Source organism: Homalodisca vitripennis, chromosome 1 (assembly GCF_021130785.1).
Source record: "Homalodisca vitripennis isolate AUS2020 chromosome 1, UT_GWSS_2.1, whole genome shotgun sequence".
Lineage (NCBI taxonomy): Eukaryota > Metazoa > Arthropoda > Insecta > Hemiptera > Cicadellidae > Homalodisca > Homalodisca vitripennis.
Window position 1 is genome coordinate 58976766 of NC_060207.1, and position 19934 is coordinate 58996699.

At 32.3% G+C, this 19934-nt stretch overlaps 1 protein-coding gene across 20 annotated transcripts in view; it reads right to left on the reverse strand.

Annotated features, from left to right (window-relative positions):
• The window catches only part of LOC124362392 (LIM domain and actin-binding protein 1), a 165282-nt gene that overhangs the window by 21101 nt on the left and 124247 nt on the right, over positions 1-19934 (reverse strand). For 17 of the 20 annotated variants that reach the window (XM_046816850.1, XM_046816999.1, XM_046816990.1 and 14 more), the window contains 5 exons: positions 18768-18898; positions 18165-18404; positions 13724-13880; positions 11985-12148; positions 8655-8858 (listed from right to left, as the gene is read on the reverse strand). In XM_046816850.1, coding sequence (XP_046672806.1) covers positions 8655-8858; positions 11985-12148; positions 13724-13880; positions 18165-18404; positions 18768-18898 — 896 coding nt within the window. Of the gene's footprint in view, positions 1-675; positions 917-8654; positions 8859-11984; positions 12149-13723; positions 13881-18164; positions 18405-18767; positions 18899-19934 lie in introns of those variants that run through there. The other 3 variants (XM_046816956.1, XM_046816858.1, XM_046816922.1) reach the window with 3 other exon arrangements.

The window sequence follows — 19934 nt, forward strand, 5'->3', positions numbered from 1 at the left end:
AAAACGTTGTACATATTATTATTCTTCTACACAGAAACAAAAATGTTGAACCACTCAGACTTGTTCTACTATGGTGATTTGAAACGGCTCTTATCAAATTATCTACAAATTACATTTATTAAACATTATATATTTATATAAAAAAATTTAAATTATGTAACATAATAATAAAAATAACCATATTTATAATAAACAAACTTAAAAGATATATGTATACTCTCTCTTATGCACTAAAATATATAACACAGAAGTCTCACTAGAACACTGTTCACAGTGAAACCTAACGGCTAGACATAGGAAATATCATTGGTGGAATAAAGTGCATCACTAGTGAATTCTAATGAGACATTTGGATTTCGATTGTCTTTGGCTCTTCTGTTTTCCTTTACTTGGTAACATGGTATGAAAAAATGGATGAGCTGATATTACTCGTTAAATCTAATTTGTGTGTAATAAAGATTGTGATCTTGCATTTGTTTATTTACATGGCAATACACACACAAAAATTTCTTTTCAACTTGTAAGCAATCGGAACTTTGGGTAAATGCAATTTGAGTAGTTGCATTTATGATACATTAAAATAAATAAATGCTAACCATTACTTACTTGCTATGAATAAGCAAAAATAACACCTTAAAATAATTTATAAAAACCGGCATAGGAAAATGAAACACATTTTAATAATAAACTTTAATTTTATAATAAGACAGCATTACAAATCAATCAGAACATTGTAAAACTTGAATAGTTTGATCTAAAATATATATTCTTTGTAAATCACAACAAATAATTAACAACAAATTATAAAACCTAATAAAATTAACATCAATTTTAATTTTATAAAAAGAATTGTTTTTGATCTAGATAACACAGTAATCAGGAGAAACTGAGGAAACAGCTTTGGAGTAATTCCTCACTGAAACAGAAAATAAAATTCAAGAGATTAGTGAAATGATTTATTTTAACTTTTAACAAATACCTTGCCTGTCCCTAATAAAGTTCTAAGCTAAAGTATTACAGGAAGTGTATGTTCTGAGCATTGAACTAATCTGTAACACTAGTGTCACCCTGATACGCCCACTACTGAATAATCCAGCAGCTATATTGCAAATTGCACTTGGATCAATATAATATACACAAGATCTGATTATGCATGATACCAGAACAATTTTTTTACTTAAATCTTTGAACAGCTGCATATTAACACAAGGGTCTGAAAACCCCTGTTAGCCACATCAAGGGAGGATTCAGTAGACTCATTAAGTTTAGACAGAATCATATGCTTAACTTTTCATCAATTTAAATTTCCTGGTGGGACTAAAATCAATTAAATAGAAATGAAATTTGGATGATACTGAACAGTTTGTCTATTTTAACGATATTTTGTATTATATAGGCCTGTTAACCTGTCAATTGTGATAGAACTGGTGGCCTCTCAGTCATAAGCATAAGACTTTTGATCTAAGTTAGTGATAGTGCAGGTTCAAATCGAGTTTATGATCATTGTACTTTTTATTAGTATTGTACTATACCGAATCTCCTCCTATTCTGTTTGATAAAGATAATCTTCACAGTGACCTATGAGGATGGATAGGGTAAAATAAAAAAGGAGATTGGCATCTTCTTAAAGAAGAAAAAAGATTATAAAGTTTCTGTATTGATACAACAAAAGTATCTAATAAATATGGTCACATAACTGATTGTTACATGTCTTTTAAGTGATATTTGATTACTCTAGTTATGAGATTTGGTATCGCATCTTCAAATCTCTGTTGTCTTGTAGAAACATTAAAATAAATACTATTGTGTTCACACACTCTGTCAAGGTTTAAAAATTGGAATATTTAACATTTAAACAAGAATACAAAAATAAAATACCATCATTTAACTAATAAATTAAACATAATTCTAGTGTAAAACTTTGGTACATAACACAAAATAAAACAGATAAGGAATAGGCTCATTTAAAGGATTTTATTCTTGAATGCTCGCCCCATGTTGCTGATATTGACTCCGAACTTTAATTTATTAATTCAATTGGGCAATTCAGTTCACACTTGATACGTCTATCATTAATAAAATTTTAGCCTGGTGGTATGTGAAGTAAAGTGAAGATGATAAAAATTGTGTCATTCTATAAAATTCTACCAAAAATCATCATGGTGCAATGAATCTTTGAGGAAGTTTTGGATATTTTGGTCACCTGATACAGCCATATCACATTGTATATCTGTAAGTTTGTGAGATTGTTAAGAAAACATTACATACTTTATTATAGAGGCTGTGAGAGTAATACATATTTTTAAAATAAACGCAACTTGTAACAAATTATGTATTAATTATCTCTTCCTGCCTTAAATTCATTATTTGACACAACATTTTGATGAAGAGTGCATGTACAATGGTAGGGCAATACCATGTACATGTATAATGTTGTTATCTAATATCATTCTAATGATCAATATCAACAAAAATAAAATGAAGATATTATTTCCATTTGTTACTATTTCAGATCAGGGATCTCATTTCAACTTTGAAATAATACATAACAAAATATGCTCAATCTTACAGATTTTTTAATTTTTCCTTCATTGATCATTGAAAATTAACTAAATCTAATTAACTAAATCCCTGTTGTATAGTAGTAATTTTGCATGTTACTGATTGCAGTAGGATCTCAGTTATTGTTAAGAGAATAAAAACAGCGTATTCACTGTCATTAAATTTATGATGTAATTTTAGAAACTACAATTAGTTAAAAAATCATGCTCACCTGTAAATATGAAGTCATGCTATACACATCTGCATGCTAAAAGTACACTCTTCATGCCACAACAGCGGTTGTATCTCACAACATTGATCCACAACTTCATTACGGGGAGACAGTTATGTTACGACCATTCTCAGCACTCAAGGCACTATATTAGTACGGCAAAACCACACAAAACTCAAACAGGAACTATGGGTCTAACAAACAGCACTACAACAAACATTATTTTTTATGTTGTAATAGACCTACAATTGTGTTAACTCTACGAATACTACACACTTTACAACATTATGATTATGCGAGAAGGGATTGTAACTGAAATGGATTGCTTGAGAAAACAACAAAATATTGTGTTCAACAGCCAAAACTAGTTTTATTTCCTAATGAGACATTAGTAAACAAATTTGCAAAAGGTTTTTCTTATTTCACTGAATTATTAAAACCTTGAATAATAAAACAATTAGTATACGTAACAAAATATTAACCCGCCAACCAATGGAATAACCAATAAATTATCAACAATTAATCTCTTCACAGTTTGGACGTACCATATACACAAAAACATTTATTGTAAATGTTGTATTTATTATAATCTACTTTTACTGGTTGGTAATTAACTAAGTTTTCAACAAAATCATACATATTATTACAATAGTAAATACAAATTTTAGATACATCTTTAGCTTTCATTACACAGGCCTAAGAAAGAAATAGACTATTATAATATAAAGGTCATTACAGAGGTTGAGGCCAAACCATGCCTTCTCATTAGTTATTTCATTGAACCAATGTTAAAAACTTCTGCTCAGTTTGAATTCACCATATTTCATTAACACTGCCATCAAGTTTTAATAAATTCTGAAATTTTATATTCATAAATGTAAGTATATTGCTTTTAAGTATGAACTCTAGTACATTTTTTAAAACTAAAAAGCATCAAAAGTTCTTCTGTGAGAAAGTTTTTCTTTATGTTGTCACACAATTTTATCAATGAGAACGAACGTTTTTCCTTCTTCATATTTGTTGATAAACTGAGTTTAGTTTGACTACAAATGAAGTCGACTGTCACAACGGATGAGTCAGCCGCCCAGATCATGCCGCAGTGTGACTTACCCAATACTGTACATCTATTAAATCAATTGTATAAAACTAACCATTAAATCTTTTGCAGTGAATTCTTTTCTCACTTACACTTTTTAATTAAAATGAAGATAAAATATGTAAAACTTAATTTGATATGTATAATTAAATGTATTATTTAAATCAAATAATAATAGCTTGACAACCCTGTTTAAAAGAGAAATATATTAGACTGATAATTTTTTACCTATGCATAATTTAAATGGGTAGTTAATAAAAACAAAAAAGTTTTAAAAATTTGTAAAACTTTTAAGAAGCACAGAACATGTGAAAAATACAACAAACTTAATTGAAAAATAACAAATTGTTAGTTGATGTTTGCATAAAATATTCAAAATACTACAAATCCATTATTATATCTATTTTAGTGAAAAATTAACTACCATTGTTGAAGGGTACAGAATATTAGTATACTGTAATAATTTACAGTAGTAAAATTAGTGAAATGAGGCAAGATGCTCAGTAGTGGATGACTCATGATTTCCTCCCCATTCCTCATTGGTGCTACCACTCTGACCTGGCTTCACTCCCCACTCACCTATGACCAGTCTATTTCTTTTTTGGTCTGTGTTTCATTCTCACTGTTACTTATTAAATTTGTCTTCATATAGAATGTTTTACTTAAAAAAAAAAAACTAGCATTACTTTGTTCTCTATTTCATGGTTATTAGAAAGTCAAATAATAAATAATAGAAACATAAATATGGATTCTAAACTTTAATAACATCAATAATATAAATATTGAGACAGCCAAAAGCTAAGCAGATTTTACAACTTCAGTTAATTCAGTTTTAAGAGTATGAAATGTAATGCAGTTAACCCATTGCGGATCGTGTTGTTTTGGCGCGGGCACGAATTAATTTACGGTCAGCGGCCGCACGAACAGCAATGGTGCACCACATCGCTCGCTATTGTATACTAGAAAATTAAGCTGTGAAGGTATTCGTTCAGATGGAACATGGGCCTGCTGGGGTATCCATGATGTAGGAGCGATAACACGCGAGCAAGGTTCCAGGGTGGCAGGGATGATGTCTGAATCATAGTCTAAATAAAGCGGCTCGGGCGAAGCGATTACAACATCCGGGCCATTGTCTAAACTAAACCCACTAACATGTACGTCTGCGTCTTTTCGTTGTGTCACTAACCTCAAAAGTATTATAATAACAACTGAGGAAAACACCCAATCAGAAGCGCTAAAAAGCAGAGAGTAAACTCATATGAATGATTTTTCAACTTTGACATACCACTGCGATCTGTAGGATATATATAAAACTTTTGAAAACTAAACGTAGACCGTTGTTAAATACTCTTAGTTGACAAGCGAAGACGATCGCCCGATCTATCAGACATTAAAAGAACTATTTGGAGCGAAACTTAAAAGCAGACCGCTTTTGCGACCTGAGCTCGTCATCGTGCCGTTAGGCCCGGCCGCTGCGTGACGAGCCCAGCTCGTCAGTGATCCGCAATGGGTTAAGGTATAGTCGATACTTTTTGGGACAAAATGGTGCAATAATAACTTTTGTGCTACATAAGGATCAAGACAGTGGCATATGCATGAAATACAACAAGCACACTTATAAATCATGCATTAGTAAATCATTATGTAAGATAATCAGAGCCTAAACCTGAACAACTTAGGCCCAAATTACAATGTAACACAAATAAAACTAACTCTATGTAAGCTTTAGATAACAATTACAGGGTTTAACATGATATAATATGATGTTACATACTAATTCGGATTTTGAGTATAAAAATTTATTCGCAATAAATAACTTCGGTTGTGTTGAAGTCTAATTAAGTCATAAATTTTTATAACCAATTATTACTGTGAACACATTTTCTTTGTTAACCTTTTGACATGATACTTATAGTAAGCACAGTGGGTTTTATACCAGGGTAATATATTTAATACAATAGAGTAACATTTTATCATAACTCAATACCTTAACCACGTATATGATTATAAGAGTTATAACTTTATTATTTCATTAAAACACACACAAACATTAAGATAAATACGCAACAGTATTTTCAAATTTTTTGCAACTGATTAACCTCAATCCACTCGGTGATAGATTTTTCTGTATGAACTGCCATTTTATTCAACTTATAACAGTTCTGACTCCATGTATTACAATATAAAACATAAATAAATAAAAATTAATTCTACTTAATTAAATCACTGATAAATAAATATGTCTTCTTAATTCTTTTAGTTTGGCGTACGTGGCTGATGTTATGACTATTCAGTTTTCCTGATCATACTGGATTGTGTTGAAACATTGGTAAATAAATTACAATCTTGAAATATTTCAACCTCTCTGTGGAGAACTATTTTCAGTTAACCCTTTTAACCCCAGCCATTTTTCCATGGACTTGCCAGAAAGCCCATGGCAATAAGGGACCGTAGTGCAGAATTGAGGGAAAATACATCTAGTTTTCTTATTTTTGAAGATAATTTTTAGGTTTTTGTTTTAAATTGTTCACAAATAAGTGTACTCTTAGATGTAATAGTTAAAAAGTACTTTTACAGAATGATTTGTTTTTTTTAGCGTATTTATACATAAAAAATTTTTTATTTTTTATAGTTTGGACATACATAAAGGGTAGAAAAAAAAATTGTAGCCCCTGAAAAATGAAGCAATTTTGTTGTACACATATTTCTTACTACACACACAAAATTTGAAGAACTTTCCTTGATAAATGCAGGAGATATATCCAATTAATTGTATTGCTGCATAAGCACTTCTTCATATATTTCCACATACACGTCAGTAGAAGTATACATATATGTATACTTGTTTTTGCACTTTTGAAATAATAACAATTGTAAAATAACACAAACTAATTGTAATGGTTTGTAAGACTAAAACTTGTTTAATTTTTCAAAAAAGTAAAAGAAATAATATTTACAATATATACATTTTATATAAACAACTCAATTCATTGTCTTCAAAAATAGCACATTCACCACTAATAATTGGGTACTTTGGGATTATACCGACCACACCAGTATGAAGAACACAAAAATATAAATTTATAGAAACAAACATGATAGAACGAAAAAAACAACTCTTTAATTACAAAATTACAAACTTACAAGCATTTCCAGGCATTGTGATCGGTATTGTTGTCGCTGTCATCTTATCTTTCTCAAGAATCCCGATTACGACAGGCCACGCGGCACCACATGATTTGCACGGTACACAATTGCCTTTTCATTACAATTCAATTTATATTTCTGATCAGATCCTCTAGAATTTGATATTTTACTGATAGGTACTATCTCGAGGGATGTTTTTCTTTCTTTGACATCAGCGCGAAGGCATGGCACTCGCATTTTGGGTGGCGGAGTGTGATCAAGAATAAAAACAAGTTTTGAGTGTTTTTTCAATAAAGAGTTTAGTTTTAGTTTGATCATGTTTGTTTTTATTGAATTTTTGTGTTTGGAGAAATGTAGAGGTAAAACACGGAAGTACAACAAAGCGACGCACCAGCTGAACGGGCGGCGAGACTCTACAATCACGTTATCTACTAGACCGCTCGACTTTGACCTCTGTCAGGATGGGGAGGGATTTGCGATAAGACGATTCCTGTTTTATATTGACGAAATATTGTTCTACGCTAATCTAGTAATCAGTAGAAGCAAAATGTCAAATAACGATTCATGTCTGGGTGTGGTCGGTATAATCCCAAAGTACCAATAATAGTGTTTATCAAAGTGTTTTCACTCACTGGTAACTTTTCTCTACGACGTTTACTCATGTTTTTTTTACTAATAATACAATAAATCACACGAAAAACAACCGCTTTCAATCACGCAAACTAATTGAGGTTATAAGTCAGCATACAACAACAATGCAACTGAAGTCGTCTGACAGCTGACATCGACAAATAAACTACGCTCAACAGCGACGAAATACGATGCCAATTGGAAGGTTTATTGTTTTTGCGTGTAGCCCGTTTCTTCACCGACTACTATATCGAAACTGATGGCATTTGGACATATTATTAGCCAGCTACATTAAATTCTCGAGACGTCCGGTATATCGGACGTTGGGCATTTTAGCTAGACCACCTCTGTCCGATATATCGGACGCCGGGGCTAAAAGGGTTAAACTGAACAGATTAAAACTGAGTTTCTAGGTGAGTTAACAATGATTCATCTTGGTGTCAACCGTAAAACCTAAATGTCATTCATTTTTATATTAATCTTTTACTAATTTTCATAGTCAAGTGACTGATCAATTCAATTTTATTTGCAACAAGAGATGAATATAAATATGTTTGTTTAAACAAAAAGATATAGTATACACACAGATTAGTATAATGTTTTCCATTTTAATGAATTTTTTTAATCTTCTAGAAGAAAATCTTTCAGGGAATATTGATTGTTTGAAGTAATAATTGAAACCATTACTTTACTGTTCAACACTACTGATAATACATTAATTTATCAACTAAAGACAGACTATTGTGCCAATAGCGAATATAGAAACTATTAGCACTCATACAACTAGAGCTTACAAAAAGGCATTTATTTCAAATTAATAAAAAGCTCTAGTAGCGATCTACATAGTTTAAATGCACCATCATTAAATCCAAAGTCAGTTTATTAAGCGTACTAAAAAGAGAACATCAATAAAAACACAATTTTACATATTTATAAACTATGCAGAAATACTTCAGCATGCTGTAAAAGTACTGGAAATAGTTAACAGTTATCAGTAAATAGACTCACCACAAATCGGTTAACTTTGGGGCGGGGTTTCTCCTTCGGCTGTTCAGCCTTGAGGGATTCAAAACGAGCTCGCAGGGACTTGGTCGACTCGATGCTCTCCTGCTCGGAGTCCAACAGGTTGATGGCATTGTTCACAGACTGCTTCTCAGGCTCCCAATGCTCAAACTTTTCCTTGAGTGCTTTGGCCTTAGCAGCAGTCTGGGCCTGGTGAAGAGCACAATATTTATTTTCTACACACCAACAAATAATTACAAAAATATACTATGTATTAAGAATATTAATTCCTTTTGTCCTATACAGAGTTATGTATCTCAAAACCAAACCCCTCTACTTAATTTAACGCTGCATCAAAATGAAATCTCAAAATGTAAATTTGTTTAGATCCACAAAATTAATGTTAAAAACTAGTTTAACTTTGCTAAATTATATTAGTTACATTCTATTTAAATTTTGTTCATCACATATACATTTTTAAGAATTATAAAAATTTACTGTATGCTGATAAAATCAGTTTTAAACATTGCCATTGATTTTTATACATTTTGTTTCAGAAATCAGTCCATGGGATTAAATTTAAATTGTACCTTAAGTAAATTAAAATTTGACAACTTCAGTATGTTAAGTCAAAAAATTTTCCATTATTAGGCAAATTGAGAAAACTTATACATTGAAACTATTTTTAAGATAAAACTGCCTATCACCCAAGTGGAAGATAAAAACATAAATAGGTTTCTGTTTATTAAAAGAAATTTTTCAATCATGAAATGTTAAATAATTGCAATGTTGACTTGTATGAGGGGTGTTCAATAAAGACTGACAGTAAAATACACGTAAACAAACAAAGTACAATAATTTGTTTTTTTCAAGTTGGTATGACACATTGAAGTATTAGGAACAACCAAATCAGCTGTTAACATTATTACATATTTATTGTTGTCATGGCAACCGATTAATAAACAGATGCAAATTTTTGCCTCGAAAGTTTACTATGGCTGATTTTTGTGAGTAAAGATATGCGATAAAGTTTTGTGATACGGATACTTACAGTGACTTGAAAAAGCTTTTGCTATTGATGCAATGAGTGAAAGAACCTGTTTTAGGCGGCATAAAGACTTTAAAAATGAACGCGAATCATGTGAGTTGGAAGGTGGGCCTGGCACCCCTATTTCTGCCCTTACGGAAAAAACAATCAACACTGGGGGTGTTATGATTTACACTGACCCACATCTGACTATTAGACAGCTTGCTATCATGCTCGATATATCAATTGGCAGTGTCCATACACTCATGCATGATCATTTGAATATGTCGCGTGTCTGTACTCATTGGATACCACGTCTGTTAACACCAGTTCAGAAACAAAATCGTGTTGAAATTGGCCAACTTTGGTTACAGTGCGTGCATCAAGAAGGTGATGCATGGTGGAAAAATATTATTACTGCTGATGAAAGTTGGATTTACTGTTATGATCCTGCAACAAAACAACAGAGTACAGAGTGGGTGGAAAAAGGTGCACCGACGGCAATAAAAACCTTGTGCTCAAAGGTCTGCTGCAAAGGTAATGGTGATTACCACAGTACCACAGGGTCACACAATTAATGGGGAGTACTACATTTTAGTATTGAAGCAACTATCACATCCCAAAAAAGCAGCCATACCTCGTTGGACGCTGGAAACTGCATCACGATAATGCTCGCCCCCATATTGCCAATACTGTGCTTTAGTTTCTAGCCAAAAAAAAGGAATCGAAACTGTGCCACATCCACCCTACAGCCCTGACTTGGCTCCAAATGACTTTTTTCTGTATCCTCAGGCTAAAAAGGAGCTCAAAGGCCAGCGTTTTCCAACTGTTACAGCCGCTATTAAGACTTTAGAGGTGATTTTGAAGGTTCTGTCTAAGGAGGGCTTTGAACACGTCTTCAAGGAGTGGCAGAGGCGGTGGAACAAGTGTGTGGCTTTAAATGGCGACTACTTAGAAGGAGATACAAGTGTTAAAGTCTAAACTATTATATTAAAGGTATTGAAAGAGTACTATCAGTCTTTATTTACTGCCTCCTATGTTTAAGCATATTTAGAAAAATGTCAAAACAACTTCTGGTCTGTACAACATAAATATACATACTAGCATTCAAAATATTGGATCATAACCGTTGCACATCCTGCCTATATGCCAGATTTAGCCCCTTGTGACTTTTCTCTCTTCCCAAAAACGAAAATGCATATGAAAGGTTACAGTTTTTCCAGTATTGAGGACGTACAAAAAAAATGCGGGAAGTTCTCGAGATCTTTCCAGAAAAACTGTTTTTGACACTTTTTCAGCGGTCATGGATAAACGCTGGGTTCGTTGTATTAACTCAAATGGAGCTTATTTCAAAGAGGATAACAGCCAATAATAGCCCACATAAGAAAACAAAAATTAGCAGACATGGTCCAGGACCTTTCTGATACTATCTTGAATGTGATGTCTCTTCAATGTATATTCTTCATCCACAACTTTGAACATGCATATTAGGTAAATCTCCAGATGACATACGTATCAACCAAAAAGAAAGCAACAGAATGGCAGAACATTAAAATTTTTTTCATAAATCAGTCCCTGGGATTAAATTTAAATTGTACCTTAAGTAAATTAAAATTTGACAACTTCAGTATGTTAAGTCAAAAAATTTTCCATTATTAGGCAAATTGAGAAAACTTATACATTGAAGCTATTTTTGAGATAAACTGCCTATCAGCCAAGTGGAAGATAAAAACATAAATAAGTTTTCTGTTTATTAAAAGAAATTTTTCAATCATGAAATATTAAATAATTGCTATAGTATAGACTACACATTCCACAATTATAAAAGCAAAAGATAGAGGTGGTAACCAATATTACCATATCTATTTGTTGTCAAAAAGAAAATTTTCCATCTGTGGCCATTTCACTATCCCACTCACATATGTAACTTTGGCAGTTATCTGATTATATATAAATACACAGTATAGGAAGTATATGATAGATTACAAAAACCTTTAACTAACTAATTGTAGCCTACTGTTAGAATAACTGAAAAAATTAACAAATTTATAAACCCACTTTTTATTTTTCTGGATATGGTAGGTTATTTTTGATTGTACAAAATTATAAAATATGAATATAGACTCAACAAATTTAAAATCTAAACTATTTTTATGTGGGTAGTACAATCTCTGTAGTGTTATAAAATTTATATATTAAATATCTGTAATGCTCAGTCAGAATCAAGAGCCCTTAGTTGCTTTGTGACCATTAGTTTCTACACAAGATGTATACGAGTTCACTCAAGACTAGACAGTCCAAACACTCACTTGTTTCAGGAACTCATCTTCAATTTTATCAGATGCCCGCACGATTCCAGTGTCATCCTCACTTTCCTCCTCCTCCTCACTCTCCTCCTCCTCCTCTTCAGAGCTGCCCGACTGATCCTCCTTGTAATCTGGAGGAGGGGTGAAACACTTCAGTGGCTTTGGTCCTAGAAATTCAATTGGATTATTTAATAAACGCCTTCTTTGATGCAAACAAAATAGAGAATTTGCATACATATAGATACAAGGCCTATCGTAACTGCCTACCCTGCAATTCTAGTGATCTTTGTATTCCATTTACTAAAATTGATATGGCTGCTTCAGAGAAACCTAAACTTAATTCCTCTAAACAGCCTAAAACTAATAGAACTCCACTCTTTATGATGACCACATTCTAGTCCAAGTGATCATTGAATCACGAACACACAGGTTGTCACTTCTTTTGCAGATCACACTGCACATACAGTGTCAAACTGGTCCTGTTACACTCCAAATAGCACCAAATAAAGCCACAAACACTGTGTCACACACATCATATCTGGTGTGACCGTGATGACTAGGTGGTAATTACGAATTACATGAGATGCAGCCTCTGACACATGGCAAACAATTTGGCACTGGGAAGTCCAAATGAAGGCTTCCTGCTATTGTGTACATTCTTGATGCGCATGAGTTGATTAGAAAGTGGTTGACAGCAAAATCCAGAATTGCAAGTGAAACTTAAGTTCACTCAAGCATTTGAGGTGGTGAAATTAGGACTCTTCAACTCAAAAACATATGTAATAGCTTCTAGCCTGCAACTTCTTCCGTGGTGTTTTTTTAAACAGTTGTCTGCCAACTAAAGGCATTGTGAGCCCAAAATAATCTCCTTTTAAACCCACTCAAAAAAGGATTTCTCTATAACAACCAGTGATAATGACTTATTCAATCTTTGCACCACTTAAAGAATCAAACCATTAAGTCAGATTGGAGACATCTACGTTCATTACTGCACACAACAGCATGGTAAAAGCTCATACCCATATCTTTTGTCATTGACATGGCCGTCAAAGCCATTAGGTATTAGATATTTGTTGAGGTTCACTTACAATTTAAAGTTTAAGTAAAACCCGCTGTTTGTTTTTGCAAACCAACAAAAATTTTGAATTCCATATTCTACATTGCTGCCCCTTTTACATAAGAAGAGTTTAAAATTAGTATGTTAGGAAAACATTAAATTTAGTACTTTGAGCCCAGAGTGCATATTTTTAGTTGCCCCTCAATCTGCATTGTACAATAGAAGAAAAATTGTAGAAGTTTCAAGTAGCCCATTAAACATTTAAAATATGTTTATGTTTACTTTATAATTTTTAAAGTTAATAAAAGGACGTTAGGCTCTAAAACAATCTATCTTTATTGACAGGTAATCTTTTTTATGAATTTTATTTAAATTACCAACATTTTCTCATACTCACAATATTGCATATTACCATACCATCACAGCCAATACAAAAATACATTTAAAGTACAAGAACTATTTATCACACAAAGAGGAATTTACACATTAGATTCATTGGTGGCAGCTTAAATTCTTCTTGTATTTTTTAATCTATGTTTAATCATTTTCAATTTTTACTCAAACCTGCAATTCTTATCATAATATATAACTACCACTGATTCAGATTTAGTGATAATCAAAAACTGGTGCAAATTAGTTTACTATCTTTTAGTTTATTAGTATAGTTTATGCTTTAACAACTGACCATCAGGCAGTTCTTCTTTCTGCTCCTCCATCTGTCGGAACAATGACAGCATGCGTGATGCAGTCTGACTACGCTTGACAATGGTCTCATCTTCCACACTGTCGTCACTGCGCACTACCGCTGGGTCTCGATAGATCTCCCGCTCAGGAGATTCAGTCTAAACATAACAAAATATACCTTGATTACTGCTAGCCATGTGTTCAATATAGTAAACTAACATGATTACTATATAATAGTCCCACTTCACTTAAAATCTGAATAATGTAAAAACTCATAACAACAAACTATTTGACAACTTGCGAAAACATAATCTTCTTACTGCAATTAAAGATTTGGTATTAGATAAATCAATGCTGTCTATACTCTCTAAGCTTTCAGGACTGTTAACCCTCTCCCAGGCATTCATCTCCAATCACCACCAACTGCTTTATCATTGCTCTCTGCTTTGTGTCTGTGCCATCATGCAGCTATTTTTGGACTTGATAATAGAAATATCTATTGATCTTAGCATATAGCATTGATCTACTGATCGCCTTCCTTGTCATTGCATGTTTTTATGCCTAGTGATACTATATCTAGGAGTAGTACATGAAATGTTTTGTCGATCTCATAATTTGACAGTCATTTAGTCGTTTTTCATCAAAACTCGTTTCAATTTTTTTGCTGCCTTATAGAATTATTCAACTTATTTGTAACTTCCTGCAATTACTATTTTAGTGACATGTTGTTGTTGTTTTTACAGTTATTAGTACAAGACATGTAATCTTATTTAATATAACAAAACAAAGAAATGTATCTGCTAGAAATGAATATTTATTTAGATTTACTTTACCATATAGGCTTCATAATTTTTCATATACCACCATATTATAGAGAATTTAACAGCATTTACAATTATGCATAATATATAACAGTTTTGTTTGAATAAAGTTGTTAAAATAATAAAAAGATGAATATGTTCTCCTGCAGCAAAGCAGCCCAACTAATTCAGCCTGGTAGTGCCAGAAGTGTGTTGTGATAATTTGACCAGGAGAGGGTTAACCGAGATTTATAATATAGTGATAAAATCACTAGTAATAGAATTATGTTATTGAATTTTTTCTTAACATTCGATATAATAATAATTTTAAAAGCAATATTTAGATGCATCAAATATTTATTGCTCACAGTGACAATTGCATTTACCATTAATTTTCTTCAAATATTTCTAAGCTTAACAAATACTTTTTAGAAGCTTAGTATAACTAAAAATAACATTTCTTTCAAGCACTGCACACAACAACTAAACATGACTGACACACAAATAACTGTTAGTGGATAAGAAGTATAAGTGAAAGAGTATTAGTGTTTTGAGTAATTTTATTAAAACCTATATCTTCTGTTGTTAACCCTTCCTTATTTGACTAATGGCCATGTCACACGTCTACAGATGGGCTGTCACATGACAGACAACATGTTTGCTTGCTTTATGAAGGGTTATACAATGATAATAAGATCTCATCAATAGTAACTAGAATTTATCTCCTGGAAAACAGAAATTATTAGCTTTATATAACAACACAGTCAGATCTGGCTCAAGCTTTATACCAAGGAAGAGACTCAAGAACTGGTTAATGGATCATCTGTTGTACATTCTACATGAGTACTAGTCATGAGTACATTTGTAAAATAATAAAACAAAAAAATACATTTGGTTGGTGGGAGGTAATTATTAAACGAATATTACTAGATGGTTTGGGAAGTTCTCCTTGAGAAATAACAAAATAGAGTATAAATAATAAAATGTCCTTTTATTGTCCTTTAAAGACTCATATTTACTGTTGTAATATTGTTACTTCCTTTTGTCAGAAAATGTTACTAGTAAAAGCTAGACTGATTGATATTTTCCAATTAAGTTTGATGAAATGTAGTTAAATTTAACAAGTGAAATTCTGCATATCAATAACAGTCATAAACAAAAGAGTATATTCAATCTCCCATCTACAGTTATGCTTACTGTACTTCACTATTATATTAAAAGTACAAAGTGGTTAACTTTTACTGGACTAATGTCGAAAGTTGTGTCTGAAACTGGCTACTATATGCCTGATAACATACTCAGTTCAGTTAGTCTGTAGAAGGTAAATTTATGAAAAATCATATAATAAACCACATTATCATTTAATATTCCAAATACAAACAATACAATCAGATGAAAACCTACACAGTATTGTCTAAAACTAATTATGTTTAATTTATATTGTAATCAAATCTATACTCTTTCTTATCCATTTGTATTTTACTGTTATAAATGGAGTAAATACAATATTTTCTTATCTGAATTTGAATAAAGAAAATAAATATTCCAAAAAAATTAATATTTTTATAAAAAATAGCATATCATTAAATATGTCAATTTATGATATATATTATTGTAATTCAATTCATTATATTTAATGTTTATATTGCAATTTGTACAAATGAATCATTCTATTGTATTTATCTGATGAGAACAAAACTGGTATTCCTTTAGATCACAAAAGAGAAGACTATCTCAGCTCTAACTCATTTTTAGAGTAACATAGAGTACCAGAACAGATGCAATATGAGGAAGTGTTAACAATTCCTAGATTATGCTCAACACAGTAAAAAAAATGATAACATGTGAAAACCTTATAAATTTGTTGTATGAGTCTAAAACTATCAGAGTTTTCTATTTTTAGAATTATTTTTAATTTCAAGTGACCAAGCCACGAGCACAAGCAACATATCTGAACTACTTGAAGAATATCTGGAAATTACATGATTTTTGGAATTCATGAAGCTGTTGTTTAGTAAAAGCCTGCAATGGAAATTTATACTGCAATGACTGTCACAAACACTAGAGAATTGTATATTCTAAAGCTCAGTGAAAACAGCATCTCATTTGAAAACAGGACATTTTAAGAATGTGAAAGATTTTCAAAGAAAATTAACATAAATGACAAGCTACCCCATTGGACATGGCTTGCCATCCATTGACTAATTCTTGAGGGGCTGTGAATATCTAAGGTTTTGGGGATGTTCAATAATTCATCTATTTTTTGTGTGGATATTTGCTGATTATCAAGAAACAGTTGATGGACAGCATCACTTATTTTTGAATCTACTGATATACTAAGCCATTCAATGCAGGAATTACCTTCAACAATAAATGTAAAAAACTTGGTAGTCTCAACAATATTAAATAATACATTTTTTCCTTACAAAGAATGCTTTCTTTGTATTTTTTCAAATATAATATAAAAACTGTCTGTGATGTGATACAAGTGTAATATTCACCTGTTACAAAACACGTAAAATTATGTTGAAAACCATTTGAAAATACGCTCAAAACACTAGTTTTGCTGATTTATAAATTCAAGATACTTCTTTTATCATCTACTAACTAAAATGTGTAATTTTTTCTGTTACGTTACTTTAACTATAGCTGATTTAACCCCAATATTTTAGTGTTTATACAAATGATTTATGAGTGCTGCACAACACACATTTTACCCATATTGTGTAATATAGTTTTTTCTTTAGAGAGAGAGAGAGAGAGAGAATAGCTTTAGTCTGTATTTGTCATTGTCTGCTGTGACATTGACCTTAGAAGATTGATATACTGGGTTCTTGAATTCAATTAATGAGGTAATTACTTCTCCTTAATACACAATAGTATTTGCATGGTAATTTCACAGTATGTCATTCATTTTATTTTGAAATAATGCATATTTCATGAAAAGTTGTTTTGTTTTCAACACATTAATTTCATATCTTGATATATTAACTCAGCTCGGTTTTTGCACAAAAATATATTATCTGGATTCCTTAATCTTGATAGGTCTAACAATCAAACTGAAAAACAGGGTCCTATGTCCCCTAATTGTTCAATTTAACTAGATACATTTTTATATTTGTTCGAATATTATTAATAGTATTATTATTATGAACGGAGTCATTTTTAATTTTGTCAGTGCAGTTTATTAAACCATGTTGTGTTGCAGTATTAGTATGTATTCAAAACCTATTTTCAAGTAGCTAGTTCTCAGAGCAACTTCACACAGATTCTTTGGTACTTTTGTTTGAGAACACCAATGAATATAACTTACACACAAATTAATTTTAAATTCGCAAATAAAACAAAAAGTAAAACTTCAGAAAATATATACATTAAACTACACAAAACCAAACTCATGAGTATTTTTAATCATTGACGAGTTACTGGTACTGTATTGTGGTTCTGTTGTGATCCAAGCATTGTCTCTTGAGTTGTAGAAGTCCCCTTCTCTTGGTGTCAGTGTGTAGCAACGTTGTAGGGAGATAAACCACAAGTGACAAGAGGATCTACGCAGGTCACCAGTCGAGTTACAAGCGGGCGAGCTATCGGGCAGTTAGTAGGCACAAAACACGTTACGTCACAACTACGGAAGGTATTTACAGAGAGGTCGGAAGCGTAGCTCATGTTAGCGAGACATAGAACACATCTGTGTAAAGGAGCTGGCTTGACCTTGACTTGACCTTCCCTCGGTGGAGTAATGCGAAATGCTTTTCGCTCCTTCTCTGGCGCTTTATACGTCTCGAAGAACTTGAACTTGTCAGAAACGTCTGCTGTTGCAACGACAACATCATCCGTTGGGTCGCTCGCTCTTACGATGTCTTCCGATACTTGTCTGGAGACCTGATAACATCATCTTCCAGTCTATTTCTAATTTTAAATGCCGTCTTTGATTCAGTTATTTCCCTTATATACTCAGAAGTATTCAGAGTATGATGGCTACATGCATTTACAATTAGAGAAAAAGAGTGCCAAATTATATATGAATAGGAAGATTATTTGTAGATATGATGAATTGTATTTATATACCTGGATTTATAATATGAACTGTGTTTATATTTAGATACATACATTTATAAATTAGCAACTTTTGTTTTGCTCAATCTATTCTTTCAAATTGCATAATTTGGATTCCACCTAGTTTGAATTAGTTACTGAACTGTGTCAAACATATAAAAAAACTTTGTTTACAAAATTCTTACTTACTGTATTTGATGCTCGACGTTCTGTTGTTCGTGGTGTAAAAGCGTGGACAGGCGGAGTTAAAGGTGATGTTTGTGTTTTTGCTGCTGAAGCATCTAGTTCCAGAAATATACTTCTTGATTTCTTTGAAATACCTAAGACACAATTTTACTAGATTAATACTACACTACATTTTAATATATTACTACATTTTACTGAGTTAATAAATTTTTTAATGATGATATTCCGGTTATTGCGACGAACAGTAAAGGCGGCTGCCTGTGTGGTTCGTGCAAAATTTTAATAAATAATGAAGAAGAAACGTTGTTATGTGAAGGATTGTGCGAAATTTTGTATCACGCGAAATGTGTCGGTATCACAAGTAGTGAATATAAAGCTATCTACAAGATGAAGAAGAAAGTTCGTTGGATATGTGACAAGTGTGTTTTAAGGTTAAACGTGATGAAAAATTATGCTGCCAGTGACAAGGAGTATTTTAACCTCCGAGATTTAGTTGAAAACCTGATGGGGTTAGTAAAAAACGTTGTAAATGATAATGTTCAAATTAACAAAAAACTGGAAGAAGTTACATTACAGGTTAGCTCAGTCAAAGTGAAAAGTAAACAGAAAGTCGAGAATACAGTACCGGAAGTTGAAAAAATTTATCTCGACAACAGGAATATTGAGGAGATTACGTCTTTGGAAAGGAACGAGTCGTTGAACCAAAAAAGAGTACTTCATTCTACCACAAGATCAAAGAACAACAAAAATATCAAGAGTACTGGTTCGGATTCGACGAATAGAGCAATTGGAACGGAACGGTTCACAGAAAAGAGTAGCAATGTAGATGACGGCGGAACGGTAGCTTCCAGTCAGACATCTTTAAATGGCGAACTTGTTACTATGGTTCAACATGAACATAGCGTCGGGACGAATTCGGACGATGTCGATGTGTCAAGCGACTGTAGTGATTTTTACGGTTTTGACGAAATCCCTAATTCGGGTATTGGTCAAGCAGGAAAATGGATAACTGTAATAGATAAAAAGAAAAAGAGTTTTGCATCTGTAGTGAAGGAGGTTGGAACTCGTGTAAATGCTGGTGAGCATAGGCGTAGCGTGACCTAATAATTTGGGGGGGCACGGGGTCTCCAGGGGGGGGGGTGGTCCCGTGGAAACTTTTTTGAAAACTAC